Raw genomic sequence first — 24,413 nt, forward strand, 5'->3', positions numbered from 1 at the left:
TGCCATGAGTGCTGAGGTTGTTCACATAAGCATGTGGCTGGATTTTCATTTGATTGCTTTTGTGGTCAGTCCATGTAGTTACGATCGAGCCTCCTCGTTACCTGGACGAGGGTCACAGACTTTTGGCCTCAAGGTATAATTATATGTGTCATGCTCTTGAGGCCCTGAGGCTTCATTGCTTACCGTTCCAGCTCAATACAGTGTCTACATTACACTGCACCACTGCATCTAATATGAGATGGTAATTCCTTGCATTAAACTCCTGATTTCGTGTAGCTGCTCAGTCTACACTGAATGATGTAGGTGAGGTTTAAGAAAAAAAAAACAATTCCACAGAGGAGATGGAAAGACTTCCAGTGTTGCCTTCCTCCTCCCTGACAGTAGTATTAAGAAAAATATTACTGTTTTTTTCTCTATGTCACATATGTCATCATGAAAAGACTAAGCTTCCAGTCTATTCATGAAGCTGTTTTTTACTTCAAGATGATGCGTTGTCTGTGAAATGCACATTGTTTGGTTTGGTCTGACCCACAGTAGCTCTGAGCATTTTCTGCATGTGTGTGGGAGCATACTAGTATGCATGTTGTTTGCTTTCCATAGTCTCAATACTTACATAAAAGTAGACCCAGTTTTCTGATACAGGCCACTAGTTTATTTAGCAACAATGGGCCTATGTACCTCAGCCGTTATTCCAAGAAATTATCATGGGCGGAACTGAATTCAATTCGGCAGCCACACACTGTGCTTTTGCTCTCAAACCCGTCTAAGTAGCACATCACACACTAAATCATAATCAGTGCATACACTCAAATTGGTCATATTGAATAAAACGCTGATGTATTCAGGAGTTGTACAGTAGGTGGTCCAGCCAAGTCAATTTTTATATCTAGGTTATGTGAAGTCGCAGAAGAGACATTGCAGACTGCAGAATAATACCTGAGTCAGTGCAAAGTTTTCTGTAAGGTTTCAATACATTTATGTATCTTGTCTGTTTCCAGCTACACACTGTGGTGGTCAGAGGGAATCCTGTCTTATCTTCCTGTTCCCTATGATGAAGGTATCTCTTTATTATATAATATCTGTAATAAATGTAAAATTGTAAACATCCATAATCAGGCATGGACAAGATTTTAAGGGTACTACTACTTTTATTGATACTGCTTATCAATCCGGCGCTTAAAAGGCACTCTTAATGGTCCTATCAGTCTGTGTCACAGTACTTTTTAACCTCCTCAGCCTGTGGCTCTCAGTCCCAAGGCCATTCATTTCTACTGAAGAGATAAATCTTTAGTCTATAGCCATGCTGGCTAGCAGCCCTGTGAGGAACTTAGGCTCAGCTGTGCTTTAAGCTGAATGCTAACATCAGCGTCAGTCGTACTTACAGCACAGCTGAGCCTTAGTAACTTACATGAAAATGTTGAAATTACATTTACTACTTCGCCTTCTTTGTTTAGCGTGTAAGTGTGCTTACATTTGCTAATTAGCACAAAACAAAGAACAGCTGAGGCTAACAGGAATGGGTGTTTGATCATAAAAAAAATATTTTAATTGTAATAATAATAATTTTTTAACCTGTGCCTCTACATGAGAAGTCATAAGAATTCATTCTCAGGGCATCATTGGTATCTCTGCAAACTTTCATGGAAATCCATCCAGTAATTCTGTTATAATAACTACTTCTGTCTAGACCAATGGTGGACCAACAATTAAAAGATATGTCTCCCTTTGTGTGACCTAATGGCTGAATGGTTAGGGCGACTTCCACATGGGCTCAAATGCCTCCGCTATCCCAAAAAAGACATAAAATGGCCAAAAAAAAAAAAAAAAAAGATATGTCTCACAGTGCAATATTGTGGCTCTCTGATGATTGTTTTAAGTAGTGTTTGTTCAACAATGGAGCTCAGGCACAGAGGAATAAGCTACATCAGGCTTTTGCAACACAGGCTTTTTCATGGGACATGTTGATAAAATATCACCAGCCATATATTTTATTTATATGGATTAATACCCTGTAAAGCTTGTTTTCCCTGTTTGTTGCTGTATGGATGCAGTCCCCTGCGAGGACAACATGAAGAAAGTCGAAGTGAAAAGAGTGAGCCGTTTTGATGAGAGTACCGACCTCTACACAGAATTCTTCAAACCTTATGAAATCACCTCCTTTGATGACACGTTCTGCATCGCCATGACCAACTCCGCAAGGTGAAAACACAAATACAAAACCCCTTTAGACAGAAATTCTGGCAATCCAAGATTTTGTTTAGGGACATAAAAAAAACAAAGGTTGGTGATTGTAATATACAAGCAAAGGCATGTTTTTACAGCTAACTACAGTGAAGTTATTGCTTAAGCGTGGCTGAAACGTTTCTGTCAATGAATAACGCCTCACTTAAAGGATGTAGCAAACATTCATTAGCTATTATTGCGATGGTACTGCAGGATGTCTGCTAATGGGTTTCCTTCTATTTTGTGTTCATAAAGGGAATTTATGCCCAAGACTGTAGGGGTGGATCCAAGCCCATTCACAGTTCGTAAGCCAGAGGAAACAGGGAAATCAGTGCTGGGGTGAGTAAATCTAAATCTAAGCCAATACACATGTCCACATTTGCTATGTTTTCGTAGGTATATATATATATATATTTTTTCATTTTTTTGATGCAATAAATCCTGTGTCACTGCGACCTCATACACACAACCTCATTTGACACTGTGTTCTCACTCTGTTCTCACAGCACTTTGTCCATTTTTCCTGTCTTTGTTTATAACACACGGCACTGAATTCACCAGCGAGCAACCGTGCCTGTGTGCGTCTGTGCGTGCGTCCATGCGTGTGTGTTCGCATATTTCTTTTTTCTTTTTTTTTTTTTGAATCACTCCTGCACACACATACTATTATAAAATGAGTTATTTCTCTTGGTTAGAAACCTCATGCACTGGTGGCTCTTTAATGCACAGCAAAACGTGACCACCACAACACTACACCTGACCACCCTAATGTTCTATACTGCTTCAATGTTTTGCTTGAGTACTTAACTCTTGAGGGAGCCTTCTGCTATTGTATTTGTCTGTTCGCCTTGTGAAAAATACAGTATGTGGCATTTACGACTGATTTGACTCACTGGCTTTGAACCACATCACGTGTGCTTACACATACACACACAGCCATCTATTCATCCATCTTTTTAAGCCACGTATCTTGGTCAGGTGACTATGGCAACATGGTGAGTAGAGAAAACCAAAGGTCCTTTTTCCCCTCAACATTTTCAGGCTCCTGGAGTATCACCAGGTTCTTTCAGGCCCTGTGAAAGATGCAGTTCTTTTCGGTCTCCTCTCCTCTGGTTATGCCAGGGCAGCAGAGGCTCCGTTATTATGAGGTGCTCTTTTCGATGTGAGGGAGCAGTAGACTAGCTAACCTGTACAGAACCTTATTTGAGCTTGACTGCTAAGTTTCGTTGTGCTCTTCGGTTCAACTCTCCCTACAACAATTAGTTGATTAATCGATTAGTTGATCAACAGAAAAATAATCTGCAACTATTCTGATAATTGATACATTTTTTGGACATTTTTCAAGTTAAAATGTCACATATTTTCTGGTTTCAGCTTTTTGTTTGTGTTTTTATGTGATAGTCAAAAGAAATACATTTTCAGAATAATCGATAATGGAAATGAGCATTAGTTGCAGCCCTAGTGTGGACAGTTGCTTACCAGCACATGGATGAGATGAAAATATTTTCTGAGACAGAACCATGGCCTCAATCATTGAGGTACTAGTCTTCATCTTGTCTGTGTGACTCACCATCACAGTGTATATGAGTGAATAGCCTGATACTGGATTTGCCAATACCAACCTCCATATCAAGAGCTTAAAACAATCTTTATTGATATATATTGGCTGTTCCTCTTCTCTTTTTTTTTCTTTTTTACATCAAAACAAAAAAATCAACAATCTTGATAAGGATAATTTAAATATGTATATTAAAGAATTGTGACTCAGGTGTGTAGTGACTGCATTTGAAAAGTACATTTTTTAGTGGCCTCTGCTAGACCTCAAACATATCTTTGGCATTGCTGTTCCACATTTTCTTGTTACTTATTAGATTTCAATAGGATATTATAAGCCAACATATTAGCTTTCACATTAACTGCCTTATTCCACTGAAGTGAGCACTGCCTAGAAATGATCATTAGTATCAAAACAGCAGGGTACATGCCCACACTGTCATGCAGAAGCAAACACCCTGGAGAGTATGGACTGGTTATGGAGATATTGAGTCACCATTTGGTGATTCAACCAGGCTTTTCTTGGTAGAGGTGGGAAAAACTGAGCTCAAGTAAGATTATGTTAGAAGAATCAAGGGTGCACTCAGAAGTTGTCTGTAGAAAGATCTAAGTTCTCTCTGATTATTGGGTACCAGAAAGCTAGTGTCAGTAATTAGTCTAGTTTTTTTAGGGTGGAGTTGTGAAAGGACATGGTGCCATTACTGCTGTGATGTATTATTTTAAATGATGAAGTGTGGTCTCTTCAAGGAGAAATACAAACATTCTCTAAGTTTACATTTGAATTAATTAATTGAACTAAATCTATGAGCTAATTGTGTGTGTTTGTGCATATGTTAATCCGTCTGCATGTGTGTGGATGTTGGCAGCAACAAGAGCAATAAGGAGGAGACACTGCTCCAGAGGAAGACTGCTGCCAGTGCACCTCCTCCCCCGAGTGAAGAGGCCATCTCCAGCACATCAGAGGACGACTCCGAGGAAGACCGTGACGATGACGGATCTGTGTCCCAGCGCTCCACCCCGATCAAACTGCTAACAGAGTCTGGAGAGAGCACTCGTACACAGGAGGTATGAAAACACGAAGTTTAACGTTTCAAGGAGGAATTGAAAAGACAAGTAAAACCAAATAAAAATTTGTATCACCTCAGAGACTTATTGTTTAACGTGGAGGGAAAACAGCAGCCTATCCAATCAGATCCTCTAATGAGTCAAGGTTATATAACCTCCTCTAAGGACCTCAGGGAAATGTCATCACATGTGATCATGCCACCTGCTTGTATTTTGGGCCTCAGAAGCATTTTCCTTTCCAGTTGGAGTATGTCACCCTGATTGTTTTTTTTTTCTCCTCTCCACCTCCCGGCCTGAGTCTCCCACAAGAAATTAGTTCTGTGTTTCTGTTTGCGTCAGACAGAAGAAAAGACATCAACCTAATCAGCCTCATCACCAGCATGGCTTTGTGTTAATGCTGGTTTCAGGGTGATTAAAATAAAAGGTGCCTTATGCCATTATTCCTTCCTTTCTCAATTTCCTCTGTCAGTACTCTAATATCATCTCCTCATCAAATATTTCATCAGGAAAGGAATTATCGATGCCTACATGCTGGTTGAATGTAGTCCACGATTTTGATGCTCTTGTGGATGATGTGTAGACGGCATCAGTGGTCGAAAATAAACCTTATTCTATACACATAATGTACACATAGCATGCAGAGAGCAGCTTCATAGGTGTTCCCTGTGTGACTTCTTGATCTAGCCTGAGTTACCTTCACCGGTAGATCTGTCCTTATGTAAAATATTAAAACTAAAATCCACAATCTTTTATAAATATATCATTTTATCCATCTGTGTGGTGGCTATTATTGAGATTTGTGCAAATTTTGTTCTGTTATACTGCTTCCCTTTCAAGATCCAGTTTCTGCCTGCCTAGAGCAGGAGGAGGAGAATTAACGAACTAAATTAACTTTCTTTGTTTAATTCAGTTTTGATCTCTATCACGTCTTTCTGTCTTGATTTTTGAATGCTAGTGAATGAATGAAAGTAAAAACACCATCTGAAACATAAGCATTTTTCCTGAAATCAACATGCCCTTTCTGGAGATTCTTAAAAAGCATGCCTTGTATCCTGTGTCCGGCATGATCAGGATTTTGGTGGGAATTGATAGAAACATTACTTATTCTGTGTTACTTTCATGGGAAATGTAGCAGAATGGTCTGTTCTTCTATGGCTTCCTCCCCCAAGGCCCAGGTATCATTAAAGCCTGTATGTAGGACATGTCCTGTGGGATTTGTCTGCTTTTAGGGCATCAGGGGATATGTGGTCACCTGCAGGTGTCATGCCTGCTGTGATTTTTTGATTGCTCATTGAATGTCCTCTTTGGGTTTTCTTGCCAAGGTTGATGGTAAGGTCCAAGTCTGCCTCTACAATGTGAAGACATATTTATGGGAAGAGATTTACAATATGCTTTTGTACAGTTATGGTTTCAGACTCTCTCTCTCTCCACACTCCCTACAGTCTAATTCATTTGCCAAAAAGAGAGAGCAAGACAAATCACACAATAAACAAAGTTAAAGTTGAATTTGACTGATACCATTGATATATATTATTTTTAATTTGCTTTAGATGTCACAATAATATCATTATTATGAATTCTTTTGGCCACTATAGTCGTGTAGTGAAAATCTGATATCCTGACAGCCCACTGAGTATAAAGTCAAATATTTACTCTCCATTGTCAGCCGGTTTTAATCTCCACCAGCTGCTGAGGGAAATATCTGGCCTTTGAGCAGTTGATCGGCCACTATGTTCACCAGCTAGCCGCTAGCAGCTTGCCTGCTACGTCTAGAAACTAGGTTGATGAGAGCAGTGAGAGTGAACACAACAGTAAAGTTGTGGCTGCAAAACAAATGAGCTAGAAGACACTGAAACACTCTTATGAGCGTTGTCTTTCATATTACACATAGTTATTTGATATATTGTTAATACGAAAATATATATTAGTGGAGCATTAAAGTTCCCTGGCATCAAACTAGTGGCCTCAGTCTCTTTGCATATGACAAGGATTCTTTTTACTGATTTTGAGTGTCACAGAGTAATGTAGGAAAAAAATTCTACACTCCTCTGGATGTCATTTTTTTAACCACCCACAACTATCAGATCTTATTTCTGCTTTCATAACTGACACCTCTGATCATATAGCTCACCACATGCTGTAATTTATATGTAGAGTACAGTATAGGCATGAAGAATGCCCAGGGTCAGTCATCACTATATCAGTATCTATTTCATGCCCCAGGTGGACTGGTCGCACGTTTGCATCTCCTTTTGACCCAGATTCAGTTCCACAGTGGTGAGAAGGAGCACATTAATCAGCACAGATATTAGGTCAGTGTGTCAAGAGGATCTATCAAAAGCACCAGGAAATGGCTTCCTCTTGGAATTTGTCAGTTTATAAGAACCGTCTTAGATAGTGCACAAGGAGGCCCCAGTGATGAGTAAACTGTTGGTCACAGCAACCATAATGTTACTGTGGTTACAGGCATCATTTACAGCCATTTTCACATCAGCAGGAGTGAGGTGGCTCCCTCCCTGCCCGCACTCTGTGTCCTAATTTACATCAGCCTCAATCAGAAACAATTCCAAAGATGACTTGACCAAGTGCCTTGTTGGCAGTTGTCGTACAACCAAGCAGATCAGTGAAAGAATTACTCGCAGTCCCAAAAACACCAGGGGATTGTGGGTAAATCAGTTCTTTGTGCATCAGATGGTGTCAACTCTTTGCTTGGCATCACTTGAAGGCTTGTTCAGCTCCTGCTGTTCAAACACAATCCCCTTCAGTGCTTTGATGGAGGGACTTCATCTTCTGTAATGATGGCAGTGAGAGGTGAAATTTTAAAAGCTGTTCATGCTCACCCCTCTATCAAATGGATAGTTTTTTTAGCCACATGGGAAATTTGGTTTTAGGGGTGTCACTTATTTTCATTATTACACCTCAGATGTGAAATTTTACACTAAATATGAGTTACAATCTGAAACAACATAACGCACAATCCATGATTGAAAAGAAGCAGGGAGAACTGCTACAATCTCAAAACAAATAACATAAATGTTCTCCCAATGCGTTTCAGTGAATAAAATGTGTGTTGTAGAAAACACTTTTATTCAAAAATAGTATTGTTTTGGTAGTGGTACTTCCTCTTCTACTTCTTCTTCCTATCTTGAGTTTGGAATAGAATCATTTCTCGGTTCCCATCTCTGTGACTACTGTATGTTTTGCCAGCCAGAACTTAACGTACTTTGCAGCTGGCATTCATCACATAGACGGGTGATGAAGACACTATTAATTGGCTTTATAATTTTAGACAGTCAGAAAAAATAGTTTAAATTGCCAGAACTGTTTCCAAAGTATCATTTTTCAAAAACCCAGTTTAGCTTGATTTAAACTGAGAAGAGAATCTGGATGAGCAATTTTAAAAGGACCGTTTTGATTCCCTCTTCCTTCTTGCTCCATCCATCTCTTTCCCCTCCTGATTTATGGTGTATTTTCCATAGGTTTTCTCTTCTCTGTTCTTCTCCTTGAGCACTGAGCTGATCATGAATATTTTGAGCTGGACAGCTAGCTCACGTGTCGGGTGCACACACTCACTCTCATGCGTCTCGTGTTGCAGCCTCCGAGCCTGTCCCTGAGAATGGATTGCCAGGGTGCCGGCACAACACAAAACTGTTGAAATATTTAAACATCAGATCATTACCACGTTTGCCATGTAATTACACATACACATTTCATATTCCTCCTCAATACGGGCATACGTGTGCCTGCTTAAACATGGACAGATTTGCAATGTGTGTGGGTGTATGTGTTTATACACTCGTCTGTGCACTAGATGCCATATGAATGTGTATATGTTACGTGTGTGTGTGTGTGTTCCCATGTAATCTCAGTTTGAACCAAGTGTTTTTGTGATGCTGTGTGTGTGTGTTCATAGCGAGCCCTCATTCGTTCTTCCCTCCCTGCATCTCAGATCAATACAAATTCAGGGAAAATTCAATGCATAATGTCGAGCTTATTGCTGCGGCGTCAGAAAATATTCAAAGAGAAGAATGGCACAGCTGACTACACTAATGGCCGTGCCGTTACGTAACAAGCTTCTCTTTAGGTTTATGGAAAGACGTAAAATAGACGTCCAGGTTTCCTAGATTTGTTCAAGAACTCCTTTTTCTGAAGAGTACTTGCAGAGCCTTTTCAACAACTTGGACAGTAATAAGTTACTAATAGTAAGGTTAGTCTACAACTATGAGCCATTACATGTAGGGCAGGAAAAAATGACAATATATACTGTGAGACAACAGGTTTGAGAACAAATAACATGCATTTACAGACTCTCTTCGCCACTACCCCGTGCTTTATTCATCAAACATTTTCAGTTATCTTGCCTTCATCAGGTTGGTGTCTGAGGCTGTTTTCAGTTTCCTTACATCCGGTCCATTGATCAGTTGTATGACTGGTACATCATCATAGATACCAAGTATATATTATATTATATATATTTATTTATTTATATACTATATATAATATAATAATATATAATATAATAAAAAAATAAACTATAATAAAGAAGGTTTCATTTTTTTCCAGTGTTCATGGTTGACACTGCAGTATTCAGATCATGCTCAGTTGTTCTGAGATGGTCCCATGCCAAGAAAACACTCACAACCACAACATGACACCATCCCCACAATCTCTCACCTAGACACAAGGGAAGACGGATTCATGCTGTTTACATGAGATTCATCAGACCAGATAACGTTTACCCACTAATTCAGCTGTCTGGTTTTGGTGAGCACGTGTCCACTGTGGCCTCAGTATCTTGTTCTTATCTTACAGGAGTTCAGTTCACCATTCTCTGCTTCAAGGTTCAACAAGTTGTCTTTTCAGAGTAGTCTTCCCGTACACCAGATCATCATCAGCCTTGTGCTTGGTAGGAAACAGCTCAAGGATGAAGGGCAAGGATGTAGGAGTATATTCCCACATGAAGATCACACACAAACCAGTATAAAAAAAAAAATCGGAAATAATTTTTATAAATTTTGTCTTATTGCAGTTTGATAACTTGTTTTCTAAGAAAACGAAAAATTTAACATAAATCATAGCATGTCCTGCTGAGGAAATGATGCTGTTGTAATCATAACATGGCCTCGTCACGAATTATCCTTGATAATAATTTTCATTTAATTAATTAATTGTATTTTCTATTGAAAATGCAATAGGAAATTATTCTACTGTTTCATATATTGTGCAATAGTGTGTTTCTTTTTTACCAGATCAGAGTCCTAATGATAGTGTGCCGCCCCTGGTCATAATTTCATAATTATCTGACTTGATTTAGCCACTGATTATTTTTGACTCATGATTTATTTGTAATTTCCAAACTCACTAATTTTTAATGACAGAAAAGGTTCTGATTACATAATCTTTAACCTTTTCTTCTCTATGAAGTAGAGGTATAGTTTGCCATTGCTACTTTTTTGGTATTAATCCATTATAAGTGCTCAGTTTAGTATTAATTTAATATGATATTGTGAACATCATGCTCTTTTGCCTCTGATACTAAGCCTTTTTTGAATCTGTCATCTTGAATTGTCTGACCTTTTTAATCTGATCTTTTGTTTATTATGATTGTCATATCTCTACTAACCCTGGACACTGTGTGCAGAAACCCCAGGAGGGCACTACCCCTCCACATGAAACCACCTCATCAGACACCAACAATCAAATTATATTCAAAGTTGCTTAAATTACACTGCTTTGGCCGTCCTAATTAGCGAATTAGTGGTAGAGAAGCAGCTGAACCTGATGACCTGAGTCGCAGCTACTTGATTTGCTGAAGCTGGCTGTTAACAAGGAGCTTTACCTGAAGTGTTTCACTTTGTATAATTCTTAACAGTGCTTTTGAGGTCATTGTTAAATCTCCTGTAAAACCTTTTTGTGTTTTTCTGTCTTGCTCACATGGACCTGTAGCTTCTTACCTTTTCCCTCTCACCTCTTCAGGAGCAGCAGCAGCAGACCGTGAAGGAGCCCTATGGACTCAATCTGGCCAAGTTTCCTGCTGAAAAAGACCTGCTCATTTACCAAAGGTAATATGGCACACACATGCACGCATATATTACGTCGATATTAGAATGAATGCACACACCTTAGAATGGTTAACGACAGTGTATAGGGCTTTTTATGGTCTTTTGAGTTAGGACATTTAAGTTACCACCATAGATAATGTAGTAGTAATTGACCTTTACAGTACAGCTCTAAGGGATGAGAAACATATTTAATGACATACGATTAGTAGTAAATACAAAGTACAGCTGAAGTTGATGAGTTTTGCAGGTATTTAGTCAAAAACCAAAGTATTAGAACATCCATCCACTAGTTGTTGAGATCCACACCACATTTTCATGCATTAAAGTCTACTGTATAGGCTGCATGAAATATGAGGAAGGTGATTGATAATTTAGAAAAAGAAACACACACACAATTCTGGGTTCATTTTTTGTCATTTCTCAGACCTACCAACTGGTCCTGAGGAAAATACTTTCCTTTTATTGTTATTGACAACTTTACCCAGTGCCCAAGACAGAAAGGGGAGGAAGAAGCAGTCATTGTCAGCAGCCCCCTCAAGTTGACATTAGGTCATTTTACAAAAGGGACATTGCCATCTCTACCCTGCTGTGTGCATCACACTTCTGACCTCACTGCTCTTTGTCCACCTCTCCCTTCCCGCCACCCCTGAGATTTCATTTTGTCTCTGTCCTTTCGGTTTCATTCTGTCCTTTCTCTCTGTATGCTCCCAACCATGTTGATGAGCCACAGTGAATAGCCCTTATCAGGCGCTGAGACTGAACACAACTATCTGTTCTTTGGATACGAACCGCTGATGTGATACAGTATGATGCATTTGATGAAGCTTGAATAGCTTTTTTTCTCCCACGCAGCTGTCCTAAACCCACAGAGGATAACTGGCCCAGTGTATTATTTCAGTGGCAAATGTTTGGCCATGTCTTTCAAGCAATATTTGTCCATTTGTCCAAGTGAACTTTTTGTTTTTGCAAATGCACATATCAGTTGATATACTACTTAAAACGTGGCATGATTCAGTTCAATATTCAGTTTTTCACAAGAAAAAAGCAAAAATTATAATAAAGTCAGTCAAAATAAACATAGTTATGGGTAACAAAAATGTTCTTTTTCTTTCTTTATGCCTTTAATTATCTTGTGTTGCCTCAGACTTATCCTGGGATCCATTCATGGGCTCTGAAAATTGCAGTTTTAACAACTGCCAAAATGTGTTCCAGCAAAAAAAAAAAAAAAAAAGAATTCCTGTCAACTCAAAGAGAGTTAGTGTTCTACGCAACAACAATAAATGAATTTATTAAAAGCAGCTTTTTGGATTCGCTTGTATCGCCCTGAGATGTCTCTGTTTAATACTGGTTGTTTGCTCCTGCAAAGGAATTAATGCTGCAATATAAAGACTTTTATTTCTTGGGTTTGTGTCTCATCTGACTTTGATAGCAGGCACAGAGGAGTCGACAAAAAAAAAAAATTCAACCTGCAGTGAACAATGTTGTTCATATCCTCCCACTGTAGTGGCACATAATGAAAATGAAACTGCATTCATTATTGAGGCTAGAATTTGGAACAGCTCCAAATATGTTAGCTGCAGCCATAGTGTCACTAATCATTGCATTAATATTAAAAATCATAAGCAAGAGCCAGAGGGGAACTCTCAACTATTTCTTGTGTCTTTAAAAAAAAAATAAAAAGACCTATGGGAAGATTTGAGATTTGATGATGATGTGCTCCGAACATTAGAGTTCTCACCAGACATGTTTAGCTCATCTCTGAGCATTTGTCTCAAAGAACAAATTTAACGGGTGCTTTAGGAATAAATTACACTGTTACACAATTATATTCTGTTAATTGCTCTTCTTATGATGACGGTGGCAGGAGGAAGTGGCAGAGACAATCGCATCTAGAGTATTGGCTTTTTTTCAGGAATATTTTTCATGTTTTTTGTTTGTTGTTTTTTTTTCTGCAGGTTTGCACATCTGGGTGAGAGCCAGCACAAAGTGGAGAGAACTGAACACATAAACCTGACAAACATCATCTGTTTGTGAGTAAAACGTGATAAATTCACCCAAACACACAATGAAATTAAAAAAAAAAACATATACCTAAACTCAATAATCCTCACTCACATGTTGAGCGCTACAATGCAATATCGGTTTATTGTTATAATCCAGCCCCTTTTAAATACCACTCAACATTTCCAGCAGCCTTGGGACAAGTGAACACAGTTGCTTGAACTAAGTGGTCTCCAGGGAGGCTTCTAGCTGTGCGCAGTTTAATCTTCATCTCTTGTAACCAACCACTCTTTCCTTACTTCTTGTCACCCCTGCTGTTTCCCAGTCAGTCCACTCGAAACCCTGCTGCTCTCTGCAGCCGTGACCTAGCAAGTAACAGACAGTTTTTTTCTCTTCAGTCAAAATCAAAATTCAACCATATGTCCGAAGGCAATGTGCAGCCAAAATGACGTCTGAGCAGTTTTTTTCTTTTTTTCTAGCTTCAACTTTCTGACGCGTACACAAAGACAGCGTTTTAGTGACAAGATGCCTCATTGGGATTTCTCTTTAAAGTGTATTATTTTGTAATATTTATTTCTTCGCACTTCTTTCAACAGAGATATTCTGCACAAGAATAGTGTACAGATAACTCATCTTCTCAAAAAAAAAAAAACAAACCAGACTGCTCAAGAAAAATAACGCTCTGAACCCTTACTCAAGATGAGAGATGATTGAGGGCTTTTCATGGAGAGGCAGCAGTGGCACAAGAGGAAACTGAAGGGCTTGTTTTATTGTTTTGCTCTAAAAATACATCCAGGTTACCAGACGGAGTTTGCAGTTTAACTGCGTGCATCATAACTGGATGGATCGGAAACTGAAATTGTCGAAATGATACCTCTGCAGAATGGAAAAATGGTAAATAGACGGCAAAAATATATCCACGTGGCAGTGTTTTGCTTCATGTCATGCTGCACTTTGCAGTGTGAGAGCACAGGTTAAAGAGAGAGAGAGAGAGAGAGAGAGAGAGGGAGAGTGCAGGTGAATAAAAAAAGATTTCAGTGTAAACCAAGACGACTATTCGGGTCAGAAGGTTTTCATAGACAGCTAAAGGTCACAGGAGGAAAGGTTGAAGGTTGTGTTTCTGACTCTTTCTCTCCAGGAATACTGATCTTCTTCCATTTATTATTATGGAGGCCGCTGTGCTCTTGGGAACCTTCAACACAGCAGACATTTTTGTAGCATTCCCCAGATCTGTTTCTGAGCTCTGCAGGCAGTTCCTTTGAGCTCATAGCTTGGTTTTTGTTCTGATATGCATTGTCAGCTGTGAGATGTTATATAGACAGGTGTGTGCCTTTCCAAATCATGTCCAATCAATTGAATTTAACCGCAGGTGGACTCCAATCAAGGTTTAAAAAATATCTCAAAGGTGATCAAGAGAAATGGGAGCAACCTGAGCTAAATGTGACACAGTAAAGGGTCTGAATACTTACGCCAGTGAGATATCTCAGCTTTCTGGGGTGGGTTAAAGGAATCCAATGCACTGTATGTTGGATGAAATCTCTCAGATGTATTTTGTAGCCTTTGACTCTCTGTAGAGTGCTGCCTTTTTAGAGTGAATACATGAGTCTTTGTGGTTCTCTTTGAACACATGACGTTATTTTTAAATAGAAATACCATTTTTGATTTAGGTTACGTCCCACAAAGATGGCAGACATAAATTCAAGAGCAAGAGCAACCTCAGTCAGCCGGGAATCTTAACATCTTTTCATCCTTCTTCAGTTTGCATCTTGTTTGCAACCTTGTCCGCCTTTATCATCCTCACCTCTCATCGCTCTGGCCAGTCATTAGTCCAGTCATCCATTGCAGTCGTCCTCATGTTAGGTACACAGGGTCTGGCAGGTGTGTCTGTTGTGTAACGGTGCTATTCTAAGGTGCTGTTACAACACATGTTTCAACATGTTTCACTGACAGGAAAGTCTGTCTCCCTCTGTGTAGTTCCTCTATTGATCTACTGGGCAAAGGCAGAGGGTACTTAATTGTTGGAGGTAAAAATGGAAAGGATATGAACACTGTGGCAGATTCCTGTTGAGAAGAATTATTGCGGTGTGGTGATTTGATTCTTCCTTAAATTATAATTAATGGACAGTTAAAAAAAAAAAAGATCAGTTGCTTTCTTTAAGGTATTCGTGTGTAATCAAAGTGTCTGTCTAGCTGAAATTGCAAACATTTCACATCCTCTTCGAGTGTAAGCCTGTGGGAAAACATTTTTGGAGCTGAGGGATCCCCTGCTTTCCAGCTCACATCACTTGAGATGTCGGCTGGCTGTAATGATAGTCTGTCAGAGCTGCTGAGATGTCAGCTGTGTGTCAGGAGCCACCACTAGTCAACAGACACAAAACGAGACTTGTGTGTGCTTAACAGACAATGTAGCGTGACCCACTGACCATTTTACTGAAATACAGAGCGCAACTGCAGAATACACATTAGACGCACATGTGGCCTTCAGGGTTCATACAGTTAAAATTGTACCCTCATTTGCATCATTCTCTCCCACACATGTACTGATACGACCTGCTCACCAGTTGGCCTTTAAAATGTCCATTGTGCACTCCAGCTCTTATGTTCTTTCAAGTGGTTTCACCAGAGCACACTTTGGCTCCAACATTTACATAAGTGCTTATTTAAATAGTAGTGTGGAGATTGACCTTCTCAATAAAATCTGTTTGCTAGCAATGCAACTTTCAAATTATGCTTGAGTCAGACATGTTTTCACCTCACACATTTTCACAATAACTACAACCAAATCCATTAATTACTAGTAAAGCGTTGTATTTTTTTAAGTAAGTACTAATTATTTTCTTCAATTAATTTATTTGTCTTCTTTTTCAATCTTCTCAGTCAGTGTTCATCAACTTGAAACCATCAAAAATGTCCTGATTTCTGATGATTGATCCTTCATGGTTTTGTCGAGCCATTTTATCTTCAACTCTTCACAATATGTAAAGCATTCTATTGTGCCTAATATTCAGATTTCACCATGAGCAAAAAAAAACCCCAAAAAACAAAAAACAAACTGGTATGAATTCTTCTCCTATTTTCCATATAGATTCATTTATATTGACCCTTCGACCCTTAGTTGACCACTCCATTATTACTTCCTGAAATAAACGTATATATGCTGTGTGTAGTTCAGGTCTTTCTAGAGTGTCTTGCAAATCTGCTAAAAGGAAAAGAGCAAAGTTTTCACCTTTTAGGTTTGATGTGTATTGCAGAGTGAAGTCCCGAAACTAGGAGACAGTGAATCAACATCATTTGTGCCTCATTCTGAATGAGGTGCAAATTGAAAAATGTTTTGGCACAGAAACACACTACTCTACTTCCTCCAATGCTGGAGTAGATCTCGGCAGCATCAAAGTGGGTTCCCATCCACCTGGTTTTATATGCATATTCAGTTTCTGCATAAAAAAGCTTGAGTGGAAACACTGCGAATTCCCCAGAAAATCCCCTTGAAATACTGAAAATGTAAACACAAACGTGATAAATGATATGTTTAAGCCCTTTTGAGTGGTTCTCTCAGCTTCTCGGTTGCTGCGTGTCGGTGTCCCTTGGGCCCAAATTGGGTCGATTGAACCCGGTCATACTAGCTTTAATTTACATTAAACCCGTAGTTGAAGACTCCATAATGACACTTACTGAGCTCGTAATTCATTTCAAGGCTTCCTCGATCTACCACAGCCTCTTGTGCCAATCATCAAGGAGGTGCATCTTGTAATGCAGCCATGTGTCAGAGCAGCTTTTCACTGGGACCTCAGCTGCTGTTGAACTGGCTGACTGAATAGATGACCAGACAAGCATGTGGTTGATAATGCACCCTTAAGATGATGAGACATGCTTTAGAGTGTAGCTTCTGCGAAAATATGAGTAATTCTGCTGTAGAAAGCCCCATCTGTGCCATCCTCTTATTGTTTCCATTAACAGCCCTCTTAATGACCTGCTCTCCCTAGCAGCGTTTCATAAGGTGTTAGTTGGATTAAAACAATTTTCTATTCCTTAGTGCACTTCTTGATTATCTTGTGATAGCTATAGATAGTAATATTTTTTCCCTGATGTTAAAATAATTAAACTTCATGGCTTGTTTTTCTACTGCTACGCGAGTTGTCTAATTTTTCACTACATCCACCATTTGAAACATTCCTCTCTCCCTCTGTCTTCTTCCCTCACTCTCAGAGAGCCAGTGTCCTGCTTTGCAGAGGACAGCATCTACGCCGTTTCTCCTCCGCATGCAGACAGAGATAGCCGAGATGTGTTTGAGAGCCACGTGATGACAGGTCAGGGCCAGGTGAGGGCGCTGTGCAGGGACGACATGTTGATGTACAGGGAGTACGTCAAGAACAGGTACATGTGAGACACAGCTGACATGAACCAGATCTCTATTACCATCATGCGTGTCTAGGATGATCAGCTGTAGTCCAACACGACATTCCTACTTTAAGACTCTGAAGGTTATGGATTCAAGTTTTTTCTTTGTAACTACAGGACAGAGCAAATAGATAGTGTCTTGCCTAAAAATCCATTTTGCTTCATCTACCCACCTCTTCAAATGTTTCTTATTTCTGCCTTATTTCTGGAGAAGACTATCCATAATGAAGATAATGGTTCATAAGCAACCCACGTATCCTGTACTTGGACTAAACTAAATGGGTTGATTTTATTTTTTTATTTTTTATTTTTTTTTGTAATTAATCAAAGTCCTTTGTGTGTTTTAGTAGCTTCAAATCTAATCAGTTTTTTACTCATTCAGACTTGCCTTAACAGGCTGCCTTTATGGTTCTTTTTATTTTTTGTTTGTTATTTTCCATCAATTTAAATTTTTAATTGCAAATCTTTTTAAAAAGTTTATTTAACTATATATGTACAGTATATTTCAAAAATGTTAATTGTTTTTGACCCAAATGTTTGGAACCATTAGTCAGATTGAAGGTCCAAAGATTGTAATGACTACTTCTCTAAAATCCACCTCAGATGTGAGTTTTGATTGTCCTTTTATTCATTTTGTTAAATCCGTTTCATGTCATTTGAGCCTTTAAAATCTGTTTAAAAAAGTCTTGACATGAATACATGTTTGCTTGTATATTAATTGGTCAGAAACAGTGCTAAACAGTGCTGAACAGTGTTACAAAATGCAAGTCGTACATGTACTGTCGATCCACGTCCAGGTCTTTTTTTTTTTTTTAAGATCATTCACTTTTCTGATCATATTTTGAGGAGTGCACTGCACGCTTTGATTAAAACCTGGATTTTTAAACCTGAGTAAACCACATCACAGATACCTTTTTATTAAACCCCGTTCTTAGTTTACAAAACTGCACACTGATTTTGTTTTTAAATGTCAGCTAATTATTGTTTATAACACTTCTGAATTAAACATTTATTTATTAACATGGTGTGAGAGGTTTGATTGCTGTTGCCTATAAGCAGTTTTCTACTTTTATTTCTCTCTCTTTGCCTTTCTTCTTCTCTGTCTGAGCTTTGTGGTTCTTCGCTCTTTTGTACATGCAAAAATTGAATCTAGCCTCTGTAATTGTTTTGTCATCTCTCCCATCTCTCCTCTGCTGTCAGTTCCTCTTTCTCTCAGTCCCTTTTCACCCATTATGCGCCCTATTCACTTTCCCTCTGTCTATCACACTTTCTCTTTCCTCTCTCCTCTCTCATCCTCTTTCAGTACTCAGCTTTCACCCACAAGTGTCAGGAAATGTGATGAAGACTGCCTTTCCTGCCATGCACACACACACGCATTCAGTCGGCACACCGACTGACCACTGGTCTCTGCATCAGTGCCTCGTGAGCCTGAGGAGGGCGGGGAGCAGGGGAGGGGTGCTGCAGCATGTGATGTGATGCCGAACGGCAGGGGAATTAAAGAAAAATAATGTTTCCACTGTATATAAAACCAAGTGGAGAGGAGGGAATATGGCATCTACCCTGTAGCACTATCATTACAACTGGAGTGCTGAGAGGTGTTCAGAGTGCACTACAGATACCTTGTAATGACACGTGTCACCTAAAGTGAGGAAAGCCACTCAGGTGACTCTAGTGGTTTTCTGAGAAGTGATTTTGTTTGGAGTTACTAGAATTTGTGCCATGAATCTTCAATGTTTTGGGACCATCAAGGGTCTTTGTCCATAAAGGAATTTCATGTGATTCCAGAAAAAACATCAGAAGTTAAAATTTTCTGAAAATTTGGCAAAAGTTCTTACACTGCACACACCATGTACACGGACAATTATTGCTTCTATTGTTTCCGCTGTATTGGTTTACCATCACCCTACAGGTTTGTATCTCTTTACCAAGTCTTATGATAAAATTCTGCTCACATATGGCTGCAAAGGGGAGGAAAAACTCATGCATTGCCTGTATTTTAATACTATTTAGTTCCTTTTTATTTGGCAAGGAAACTTCTGCACTGGGGTCAGCTTTTAAAGGCTTAAACAACAGGCAACTAAAGGAAGGGCCTCTAGTACATAAAACCATAGGTTGAATTGTAGAAATACTGAGTCCAAACCCCCCAGTGTGAACCCCAACCACCCAAGAAATTTTTCACTAGACATTCAGTTTATATGTCTTCATAAGTCTATGTTTTCCGACCCAATTTGGATTGAGGACCCATTATGGGTGGGTTCCAACATGACCTCTTGACATGTTTTCCATAATTATGTTGGCTCAAAAACATAAACAAAAGTTTGTGATCTGAGATGATTTCCAGAGGTTATATGCCCTTTTAATGTCTCTGCCTCTACTGATTGTGATTGTCTAATGTAGACATGATAGTGTTTAATTACATATTCATGACTTTTAAGTCCCTGGAATAACCTAGATTTAAATCTTGGGCCCCAAGATTAAAAAAGAAAAAGTAGATCTCACTGTTGTATTTACTTGTAATATTTTCTCTAAATTTTATCTCCTTACATGAAGATCTGAATACACTGCTGGGAAATAAAAATCTGGAGGACAAACATTGAAAACATAAAAAAATTTTACATTATTTTTTTTCTAAAATCAGTCACAGTCACGTTGACTCTTAAAAATATCTGGATCTACCTTAAAAAAAAAACTCACTATGTCTAATTTGTAACCGTAATTGTAGAACATAAACTTTTCTTCAAGTTGTTGAATTCCTCAAATTCTCAGAAACAATACTGAAGATAATAGCGCTGTCTCCTCAGTGGTGGCCCTTACAACTAAAACAAGCTTTTGTGGGTATGATTTCAAAGCTTTATCAGTAATGTATCAAAGCCAAAACGTATTTTTTTTAAATTTTAAGGCATCTTTATGAGCCATCACCTGTGTTTACAGCTAGCAACTTAATTTCTTAACAGTGTTCAGAACTCACTTGATTTGGGCCATTAGCCATTAGCAGGTTTTTAGCAGATGTGATTATCATAAAATCGAAGTCATGATGACATCTGTAGCAAGGCAGGTATGGTAGGTAGTGGGTCAGACACATTTATCAGATGACATAACCGTTTCTTTCGTGACACCTTTTGTGAGTGGTCTGCTCATTTTGTTTTCCAGGAGCGATAGTGTGTGAATACAAGTAATTCTCTCGTAAGAAGTAGGTCAAGTTAGTGAGTAAATTGAAGTGTTATGTCTTCACGGTAAATGTGTCTCTGTTACGTCTCTGTTTAGGTGTCAGAGACATATTTCTCACTCCATTTTCTCCCAATACCTCCCTTCTTACATTCTTATCTAAATTTCTTCAAATTTTGGCACAAAAGTTTACTTCACTTCAGGGATGAACTGACTAGAATTTGGTGGTAAAAAGGTCAAGGATCAAGGTCACTGTGACCACACAAAACATGTTTTTGGCCATAACTCAAGAATTCACACACTAATTCTGACAATATTTCACACAAATGTCTAATTGGATAAAATAATGAAGTGATGATATTTTATATCCAAAAGGTCGAAGGTCAACTTCACTGTGACATCATAATGTTGTGCAAAAACACTTTTTTTGGCCATTATTCGACGCTGTAGTTCAGGAGCAGAAGTGGAGGCTGTGACCATATTTCACAATTGGTCGGGCACTGAACTGGTGACAGTAATCTTATGGGTCTTCTGTGCAGCTTGGTTGAAGACGTGTATGAATGCATTTATGCTTTTGAATTCTTAGCTTTGCAGCAACATCCACATTTGAAGCAATATCTACTGTCATGGCTACAACTTTGTGCTCTATCAGAATCAGCTTTATTGGCCAAGCATGTGAACACATGAAGGAAGTTGACTCAAATCAATTTTGTTTATATATTCCTATATCACAAATCCAAAAATACACTTCATACCTTTTATTGCATTATTTCAAAGTCTACAAATATCATATGAGCCTGGACAGACATTGGATGTAAACTGCAACTATACACCTGTGAGGCAGTAATTCTATTCTCATCTAAAATCTATCCATCGCCCATGCTTTGTCATCTTTCATTATTCAAATTTCCTTTGTCTCACCTCTGTTGTTAATAGCCTCTTCTTGGTTTGATTGCAGACATACTCAGTTTTTCCTGAGTAAATGTCTACAAAAGGGTATTCTTACATTTAGGGGTGAGTCACTGAGCTTGTGTGTTTGTGTACAATCACGTGATAGTGTGTGTTCACTCTTGAAAATGAGAGCACTGCTGTCTGTGTTTGCAGACAGGAGGACTGTACATGGTTAGGGTCTGTTTCCCGAAAGGGGCTGTTTTGAAGGGAAAAAGAGGTCTTTTATGCAAGGCCCTGTTTTTCTCATGTTTTTATGTTCCTGATGGCAGGTGTCTCATTACACTGAAACCTCTCAGCAAACATGGATATGGAAGAATAAATGCATCTAGTCACTGATATTTTTGGGCATCTGTTCTTGGTAATCCTCACAATGATAGAACAAAGACTGAATGTTTGTGTGTGGCACCATCATTGCAGTGCCTCTAATATGATGAAAATGCAATTAGTTTAGTTTATTCCATCATAAAAAACAATCAAGAATGATTTTGAGATGTATTTTTAGTCCTGTGTGTTTGTTGGGTGTCTGCCTTGGTCTTTGACATGAGTCACTAGGCACTTCATGTGACCGCCTAGCTTATGAATGAAGACAACCCCCTCTCCAGCTCCTGGTCCACTGACAAAAGGTGGCCCAACAGCTGTTGCCTGGAAACCAAAACTGGTTACCATATTGCTATGCTGCTTTGTATCTGTCTCCCTACATTTCATCCATTGTTATGTGCCATTTAATTATTGATATGTAAGTGTAACAGTTTTGGCCAAATAGATGGTTGAGTTTTAGAAATATTATATATAAAATATTTGATTTTTACTGACCAACCAAGGTCATAACACTTAACACACAATTGAGCATTTTGTCATATTTGAATCAACGTAATACATTTGAACTTCACATTCAATGTGTTGTATCACATCAAGTTTATCAGGGCTCACTTTTTGTAGGCTGCTGAAACACATGAAATAAGTCAGAAAAGAAGTTTAAGGTGAGTAAATCTATCAAAGGAAAATGAGAAAGAGATCCAAAATGTTTCAAACAGAGGAAAAGAAGTGATGATTATCACTATATCAAGAGTAACAGTAGTACTATCAGTACCTATTGGGTATAACATGTTTGTTCCCAGATGAACATCATTTACCCAATATACTGAATCACTGGTGTCAGCTTAGTGAGTCGTGGTGTGTGTTCGAGATACTGTAACTTGTTGCAAGTACATAGAACATACAGTGTTTAGAGACTGATCAAATTGAGCTGGATCTGTTTCCGCAGGCTGGAAGGCAACTTGCTCCAGAAACAACCATAGGTACATAAACACACATACACACAGTACTGTACAATGTGCTGAACCGAGGTGGTTAGTCTATCATCTCCACAGTTAGATTAGGTTTTTTGCACAATGTATAGGATGTTAAGGCAACCTTCTCCCAGAGTGTGTTAGTTTGTTTTTTTGTTTAGACCATCTGTTAAACCTACATGATCACCCTTTATTAGACAGCAGTATTTAACACCAGTTAATAATTACTACATTTGGTGTTTCAATACAACTGCTTAACTAATAATCATTTCCCCTCAATATATGTTTGAGTCTGCAATTATGCAGCCACAAACTAAACGCACTTCTAATATTGGTTTGAGACCAGGAAGACCTGTTTAATCTGGAAGCAGCTGTTGAAATATGAAAACAGCATTGAAAAAAATACAGCAATGATAATGGTTGATGATAATGGTTTTCAAATCACAAAAATATGCAATACAATAAACTAAATCAAGACTAATGGTATTATTAATACTGACTTAACATGAAAGCTTAGCAATATGCTAACAGTCAAATTAGTTGCTTTGTCCTTGTATAATTCAACAATTAAACATCCTAGGAATAACTCGTAACAACTGAAAGAACCTACAACACAGTAAGTGATATACAGTTTCCAAGTCCACAAGAAAAATAAAACATGAAAAGCAACAGTAAATTCAGACCTTTGCTGAATTTACTGTTGCTTTATTTACTAATATTTACCATGTCTTTAGGACTGATCCTCTGGGGACTATGAATTTTGAGCAAATTGTATCCACAGTCCATGTTGGATTGATATTATTTAAGATGGATCAAAGTGGAGGACTGTTAGGACCAACATGGCATCCCATGTTGCCCCATCATCAGCATAGCTAAAAATTGGGGTGCCTCTGTGGCTCACCTGGTGGAGCGTGTACCATTAGGACTCAGTCCTTACCACAGCGGCCTGGGTTCAAATCCAACCCATGGCCCTTTGCTGCATGTCATCCCCTCTCTCACCCCAAACTTTCCTGTCTCTCTCTCACTGCTACTCTAATAAAGGCATAGAAAAAAAAGCCCAAAACAAAAACTTAAAAAAAAAAATCACATCACATACAGACACTCGATATTGGAGAGTATAGAAACAGGAAGTCACAGATCTGATCTTAAACTAAATTTTATTGAACTTTGCTAGTAATGGTTGCTATAGCAACAGAAAGGAACCCACCTGCTGGTTGTAGAATAGATAAAACATATTTCAAGGCTGATGTTGGTTCTGATTAAGTAATCATTTCTTCACATGGATAAATACCATGTTTAAGCACTTGATCAGTTTACGTCTGGCAGTAAGGAAAAAAACAGCATAAAACAGCATCATCATTAGGCACTAAACTCTCCACTGAAGGCACACTTTGAAATTGGGTGGAATTAGGAGGCGTTTAAGACAAGTTGACTCATCCCATCTATTAGGTGAAACTCTGGGATACACTGTAGCTACTCCTTAAACATTAGCTAAATTGTAGAAAAGTAAGACTATAAGTAGGCTATCAGCCATGTTAGGCTTGTTCATATTTATTTGTATTGAAGCTGATGATCAACACTTTCCACTGATTCTCCACTTAAACCACACCTTGGAAATGAGATAAAATTTGCATATGTTTAAAAAAAGTTGACTCGCCCCACCTATTCATTGTTAATCTTTTGGATACTCTATGCTTTCATGGTA

At 38.6% G+C, this 24,413-nt stretch overlaps 1 protein-coding gene across 1 annotated transcript in view; it reads left to right on the forward strand.

Annotated features, from left to right (window-relative positions):
- fig4 (FIG4 phosphoinositide 5-phosphatase) overlaps nt 1-18,194 on the forward strand; it is a 46,783-nt gene extending 28,589 nt beyond the window's left edge. Inside the window, exons 18-24 of the mRNA XM_022737928.1 lie at nt 999-1,057; nt 2,052-2,199; nt 2,479-2,562; nt 4,644-4,842; nt 10,819-10,904; nt 12,860-12,934; nt 17,112-18,194. Of these exons, the coding sequence (XP_022593649.1) occupies nt 999-1,057; nt 2,052-2,199; nt 2,479-2,562; nt 4,644-4,842; nt 10,819-10,904; nt 12,860-12,934; nt 17,112-17,289 (829 nt within the window). The 3' untranslated portion in view covers nt 17,290-18,194. The remainder of the gene's footprint in view (nt 1-998; nt 1,058-2,051; nt 2,200-2,478; nt 2,563-4,643; nt 4,843-10,818; nt 10,905-12,859; nt 12,935-17,111) is intronic.
- The last annotated feature ends 6,219 nt before the right edge of the window (nt 18,195-24,413 follow it).

The sequence above is a fragment of the Seriola dumerili genome, unplaced genomic scaffold (genome assembly GCF_002260705.1).
Source record: "Seriola dumerili isolate Sdu_G_001 unplaced genomic scaffold, Sdu_1.0 BDQW01000025.1, whole genome shotgun sequence".
NCBI classification, from domain to species: Eukaryota; Metazoa; Chordata; class Actinopteri; order Carangiformes; family Carangidae; genus Seriola; species Seriola dumerili.